General features: G+C 36.3%; 1 protein-coding gene across 1 annotated transcript; it reads right to left on the bottom strand.

Annotated features, from left to right (window-relative positions):
- Window positions 1-607: 607 nt before the first annotated feature.
- On the bottom strand, window positions 608-5,640 carry LOC18992050 (homeobox-leucine zipper protein ATHB-9). The gene is made up of 18 exons (XM_006415402.2): window positions 5,119-5,640; window positions 4,354-4,513; window positions 4,075-4,190; window positions 3,899-3,989; window positions 3,713-3,808; window positions 3,509-3,622; window positions 3,346-3,429; window positions 3,113-3,268; window positions 2,951-3,025; window positions 2,768-2,874; window positions 2,511-2,700; window positions 2,233-2,421; window positions 2,052-2,132; window positions 1,823-1,963; window positions 1,437-1,726; window positions 1,224-1,341; window positions 986-1,135; window positions 608-887 (listed from the first exon to the last, which is right to left on the bottom strand). Exons 1-18 carry the CDS (start codon window positions 5,346-5,348, stop codon window positions 741-743), a joined length of 2,535 nt encoding a protein of 844 aa, XP_006415465.2. The 5' UTR covers window positions 5,349-5,640; the 3' UTR covers window positions 608-740.
- Window positions 5,641-7,197: the final 1,557 nt, after the last annotated feature.

Raw genomic sequence — 7,197 nt, 5'->3', positions numbered from 1 at the left:
TTTTCTTTGCTAAAAGAGTTACCAATATGCATATAAAACCTTTCCATCAACTCCAAAGTTTATACGTTTCTGCCCAAAATAAAGGTCACATATTAACTTCCATTACTAGTTAGGCTACCCAAAAAGTAAAAGTTTATAGGTTTCTGCCTACAAGTCAAAGAACAGCATCATCATCATGACTAGTTTTCTTGTGATAGATACGACTTCAATTAAATAGATTGCATATAGTAATGATTATAGATCATTTAATGTCAAAGATTCATCCAAATCTAATCTTTTGGACGATCATACACTTACAGGCAGCACACTTCGCATGCATTTCATGTTTGCATATAAATACACACTTAATTACTTGTGACTTTATTCAATTATGCATTTAAGTTATTAATCATACATCCATAGAACTTTTGAAAATCCAATAGTGAATTAATTAATTTCTTCGACAAACGCTTCTGTTGCCAATAATTTGCACCTGAACACAATGATAATTGTTGACTGTACTTATAAGAAAACAATAAAGTTCATAACTTTTACTAACGAAAAAATGAAACAAGTCAAACATTAATAAAATAAACATAAGAGCAAGATATAAATATCATGCCATACATAGTGTCATAATTTGATCAAGATACATATATCATCACATTTGTCCACATTACATAATGACCCTCCTAATTTCACAAACATTAGCCAAAACAGCCATCCTAACTTCAATATCTAACATAATTAAAGCCTTTTCTTCACACGAAGGACCAGTTCACGAGGATAAACGCCAAGCAGTGATTTGATTCGTCGTCGTCAAGAACTTTCCACACCGTCGCTTGCTCATACGAAACTGGTCTCCCCATACTCGACACACAGATTCCCGCCGGAAGATTAGCATATCCCTGAAGATTCCATCCAAAGTTTAGAATTTTCCAAGGAAACAAAATGACATTTTTTCCCGGGAAAAAAGAAGCTAAGCAAAGGTAAAAAAATAAAATACCTGCTGCATGATCTTAGCGAATTCGGAGCAAAGAGCTTTACGACCAGAGTCATTGAGAGTCTTGTCGAGCATTATGTCTTGAAGTGCCACGAGCGTAGTTTCAAGCATGTCTAAACCAGCTTGGTTTGCAAATGTGAATACCGGTGAGGCCTGAGAATATAAATAAATCAGACATTTTAACCAATTTCGACCCGGTTTATATAACCAAATGCAAATCTAATCAATACAGATCTCTTACATTAGTTTTCAAGGAGCAGCACAAGATAGCATCAGCATGGTTCCAGAGTTGTTTAAGCAATGTGTCTCCATCACAAGCTTGAGATTCAGCTCCAAGCAGGTTTGCACCTGTATGAATACTAAACCAACCAAGAAAAAACAAATAAGAAACATTTGATTGAAGATTAACACATTGTTGTTGCAAATCCTTAGATTAAGGTTTCAAGAAGAATACCTGTAACTACGGGAGATCCAACGGACCAGAGTGAGAGCTTCAGGGGAAGTAGGAAGTTGCATTGAGCCAGGACGAGGTGTAATGGCTAAAGCCACTCTCTGAATCGAACCAACAACATTCCTCACATACTGTCTCGCCATTGTAGCAACATTGTCTCTTGAATGGTTATCAAATGTGAACTGGAAGGCTATGGTCAAGACCAATCTGGAGTTTGTTTCTGAATCGGTTTTGGTTGAACCATCTAGAGATGATGCTAGATCCCGTGTTCGATTCGCAGATACATGATCACTCTGTTACAAACAAGGGAAAAAAGGAGAGATTTTTTGTCAATTGAATATTCCAGGATACTAACTGTCTTTTCAAAAACAGAGTTTTTGTTCTTGTACCGGAGTTGTTTTTTGTTCAAGCGGTATGACCCGGAAGCCAGAAGGAAGCAAAGGTGCATCATCAGCAAATGATTCATCGATAGGAGCAAAGACAAGCTGAGCACAACCTCCAACCACATTTTCATCAACGCCGCTGCAAAGCTGGACAAAAGCAAAAAAAAACCAAGATTTTTATTTCAACAACATAGCTTTAAGAATCCAAGATTGTTTTTTAAGAAATGAGGCAAACCTGCAGTAAATACATGTCCCGGGATAAGCCCATGTCTTCAGGTGAGTAAGCATGACCTCCAAGCCTAACCACTTCGAGAAACTGTGAAACAAGATCTCTCAGTTCTATGCACAAAGCAGGATTATAGGTGCATAACCAAAGAAGCGACAACAGGGACAAGGATCTTGAAATTCTTTTTTACCTCTTCATGTTCGAGTGTCTGTGCGAGAGGAAGAATGACTTGGTTACTCGGGAACCCACCGGTTCTAACGCAAGGAACAGCGAATGGAGTTGCTCTGAGAGATGCAGCAGAGTAGGCATCAACCCCATAGTCTGCCCATTCAGCTCGATGTTCTCTCAGGAACCGAATCAGGACAAGGGGTGGAACATTCTTCAGGGGAAGAAAACAAATAAGGGAATCAGAAATTGAAGAAACCAATTCTTTTGTCTATTCATAAATGTAAATCATGATGTGAGCACCTGTAACAGCATAGAAGCTTTTGCACAGAGGACACCGCTTCCAAAACTTGGAAGAAACGAGTTACCGTATTGAGAACCAGCGAATTTAGCAGAGGAAGAGTTGATCATGATAGTAATATCCTCTCCTCCATCACTACTCATAGGAGACCATCCATCATCCGCAAAACCATTAACAGCATCATTGAAACCACTGAATTCAAAGAAAAGCAATTAGAACAATGCTCTGGACAGTAAAACTAAGCTTATGGATTATTTACCGGCAGAGTCTTTGGCTGAAAGTTCTTAAAACAGCAGGCTGGCGTCCACCACTATACTGAACTTCTCCACTAGTCTCTTGAGCAATTTGCCTCACATGTCTCAGAGCCTGAAATGTTGAAGTGAAACTCAGAAGCATGAAGCCTAATCAGGTCAATGGTGGGTCAGGTTTATATGGAACTTACAGCGACGGTCATTTTCTGAGCGAGAATTTTGGAAGACTCATAGAGCGGCCTCAGGACTTCAGGAACACTTGAAACCTGCCAAAGCAAAGAAACTTAGCAAACAACATAAAAGAGGAAACTCTTACGAGACTTCTGGTGATTTTATCAGTTAAAAATGCTTACATCCAAATCAACATGATCAACAATGTGAATGATGGAACCACCACCATCACAAGGACGGATAAGAAACCCGCTTGACAGCATTTTGGCTCTCACGAAGCTTGAAGACAGTGGACCATTGGGGCCACCAGTTGCAGAAGTTAATGACTTCTCACAAACCTGAAGGAGAAAAGCATATATAAAGCAAATCTAATAGAGAGAAATAAAAAAGAGCAAAACTGATTCCTTAAACTCACCACATAGCTTCCATCTTCTAGACTTGTACTATATCTAAGCGTCCAAAAGTCACGAGCTGCTGCTAATGTTGTAGGAGCATAAATCTGATAACCCGCCATGAACAACGATCAGAACATTCTATAAACATAAATAAAACGAGCAGGATAGATTTATGAAACAGACCTGAGTGTTCACAAGCTCAATAGTACCACCGTTTCCAGTGGGTATCACGCTTAGAGTCTCGACACATCGACAGTCACGGAACCAAGATGGACGATCTTTGAGGATTTCAACAACCTAACACAGTTTTTGAAGCTTAGAGAGTCTCCATAAAAATTTGGCCTTATTACAAAACAAGATAACAGAAAAAAACGAAACATTCATTACCTTCATGGGTTCTAAACTCACGAGGCCACAGGCACGTGCTGCTATTCCACTGCAGTTGCGTGAAACGGCTACGATGCCAATAGAATCCGGACCAGGCTGTATACACATCACCATGAAAATACATATAAAAAACGTCACTTCATTTTCCTCATGTGAAAAAACCGTAAAAGATTACAACTTATTTACCTTCATCCCAATCATCTGGACCCAGTCGACAGCAGTTCCTGTAGCCTTGCAAAGGAACTCTGCCAAGGTCTCCTCCGCAATGGAGAGAAGACTACCAAAAACACAAAATCATTCTAGTTTCTTCTTATAATCTTAGAATGAGAAAATCACAAAGACAATACAAGAGCCTTCCTTACCCAGCTGGGTTGTTAGCATCACGTTGCGGATGCTGATGTGTTGGGTTTTGCTGCTGACGTTGCTGACCACTCACGACCACAGACTCACAGCTGTTGTCTGTGGTCGTCCCAGATGCCTAAGGGACAATAAAGAGAACTAGATCAGTCACTTTCGAACAACAGAGATTTCTCAAGGAAACATCACACTTTAAACAAAGTCAAAACAAAAAGTTCCACACCAATTTGAGTGTGGTTAAACTTCTTTACATTGCATCAAGGCAAAGAAAATCAGGGACTTACAGTGTGGATTCGATGTTTCATGAATCCATTTTCGTAAACCAAGTGGGAGACTTGCTTCTGCAAGCGGTCGTTCTCTTCCATCAGAAGCTTGTTCATGGCACTCAGCTTTCTGTTCACTGTCTGAAGACGAGCAGATTCTTTCCTCTGCTTCTCTCGACATCTACATTCAATAAACCGAAAAGAAACATCAAAAGACGTGAATAAAAAAACAGCTAAAGACAAAACAATAGCAGTGTATGAAAAATGTGGGGAATAGTGGAGAATGAACAGAAGAGAGCAAAGAAACACCCTTTTAGCTTTAGAATCATACTAGAATGACATAAAGAACAAAAAGATAATGTAATTTCCAACATATTCTCTGGGGAAAATATTAAAAATTTGAAGAAAAAGAGGTGTTTAAAGCTCATCAAAGACAGCTTGATTAGCTGTCACTTTTTTGTATATAACTTTCAACTGTGTCAAAGCCTAATAAAAAAGAAACAAATTTCTTCGATTTTTTTAGAAACAGATCTGAAATTCAAAAGCTTAAAACTTTGCCATGGAGATCCAAAACACGAAAAGACACAGAGATTAACCCAAAAAAAAAAAACATTTGTCAGAGAAGAACAGAGCTGGTGGGGATTAATTTAAGTTAAAAATCAAAGAAGGGAACATACTGTCCTCTTCAAATACAAACAAAAAATTCCAATTTTTAAATTTCAGAAACAATCAGTTAGTATACAAACTTTATACTACAATATATATATATAGATTTGTTGTTTTCACCTGCGGTTTTGGAACCAAACTTTGATCTGACGAGGCTCGATGTTGCAGAGAATCGGGCATTCACGAATGAGTTGCTGTCTTCGGAGAGAGCTAGGTTTCGGACACTCGGCGTAAACTCTCTCAAGAGCTTCAACTTGCTCCGGTGTGTACCTAACGTACTTGCCAGAGTCGAATCCTTTATCCGGAGAGTCTCTGTCGTCCATGGAGTGATGATGATGAGCCATCATCATTTCCAAGTCGAGAAATCACACAGCGAGAAAGTAAAAATCGATGCTTTAAGGGAAATAATGGGAAGGGCAAGATGGAGAAGAAATGGGTATCGATTGAGAAAATGGAAAGGTTTGATTTTTAGACGGGTAAGCCCTCTGAGTGGAGAGAGCCTCTCATGAAAGAATGGTTGGGGAAAAGAGTTTGGATTTTCATTTGCTCTCTCGAAGGAGGAGAAGAAGAAGATGGAAAGAGAGAAGGAGCAAAGCAAATGGAGCTAAGTAGAGAGAGAGGGGTGTTTCTCTCAAGACACTAATCTCGAGATTCTTTGAGAGAGAGAGAGAGAGAGGAAAATACTGGAAAAAGTAAAATAAAGATTTTTCCGGGAGAGAGAGGACAAGCAAGAACACAACAAGAAGCACTAAACAGGTAAAAATTATTTTAAAAAGAAAAAAGGTGAAATTTCCAAACGTTGAGTAGTAGGTTGAATTGGTTAAAAAACTTTGGGTTCCGATTAGTAATCTTTCCGACGTTTTTAAATACGATTATATAATTTTTTATTAATTAATAAAATTTTGTAATATAAAAAATATGTACAGAAATACAGTTTAAAAAAATATATTTTAAAAAAATAAATTATAAATAAATTAATCTATTTTGCAAGATTTTTTTGCTATTATGTAACACTTTTTCTTTTTCTGTTATTCCGCAAAATTACCATTTACAATTTTATTTTATTAAAGAAAATTTTGATTTTTTTGTTAAAGAATTTAATTAATAATAATTAGTTGTATGGACAATTGACAACTGTAAGTAAACTAATTAATAAATTTGTCACTTATTTTTCTGTGATAATTAATTATATATGTGAAAATAAAAAGAATGATACCATAACTGAAAAAGATAAACATATTTGAAACTCTTTAATACGACTAGTAACTAACTTTCATAAACTATCATGAAAGGAAAACAAAATAGAAAGCAGATAACAAATATTCGATAAAGAAACTCTTACTTGTATAAGAACACAATTATGTATATAACACAAACAAGATTTATGCAAGAGTTGTTAATTATATATGAGTAGTATACATAATAATTTAGATTTGGAACTTTGGTTTTCCGTTGCCGTACAACTGAAAAACAAAAATAGAAATAAATATGAAAATATTTCCTTTTTCAAAAAAAACATTGGCTGTGATTGTGAGTTCTATAATTATTCGACTATTCCAAGAGAAATTTATATCGTTATATTGGTTTCTTACAGAAAACGTCTGAAGATGTGAGATACTGTTGTCTAAACAAAATAAAAAAAATGGAAAATTACTTAATTCTCTACTTTGATTTCATAACACACCTAATTCTCCGTATCAATGTGATTCTGTCATCACTCTTTTTGATTTTGATTAAAAGTAAGTAGATGTTGACAAAAAAATTTAAAATAAAATAAAAAGTTTGAAAGGAACAAGAATTGTGAAAACTTAGGTGCATTCAGATTTCAGACCAAAAAAAAAAAGGTTTAGCATTTAATCAAAGATATAGGGATTGAAAGGCTAAACACAATAGATGAGAAAGGCAACACGCAAAGCTGTCTCTGCAAATACTTATACGAATTCCCTAAATGCTAATCGCTAATATTAATAAGGAAATATTGATTGTAGATTTTATATATTTTTTTAACATAATTGTACAATTTGTTAATCGTAAAACGGAAGTGTTGTTGTCAGAAGAAACGGGATTTTGACGAAATTGCTAACTTAGGGAAATAAAGCTGTTGTCTTTAAGCTCTGTGACAGTGGCCTACCCAAACATAGCATCAAATTTTCTCTATCCTCTTCCTCTTGTTCCTAAGATGATGCTAATGATGATGTA

The sequence above is a fragment of the Eutrema salsugineum genome, unplaced genomic scaffold, assembly GCF_000478725.1.
Source record: "Eutrema salsugineum unplaced genomic scaffold, Eutsalg1_0 scaffold_5, whole genome shotgun sequence".
Classification (NCBI taxonomy): Eukaryota; Viridiplantae; Streptophyta; class Magnoliopsida; order Brassicales; family Brassicaceae; genus Eutrema; species Eutrema salsugineum.
This window is presented reverse-complemented; position numbering and strand designations above follow the sequence as displayed.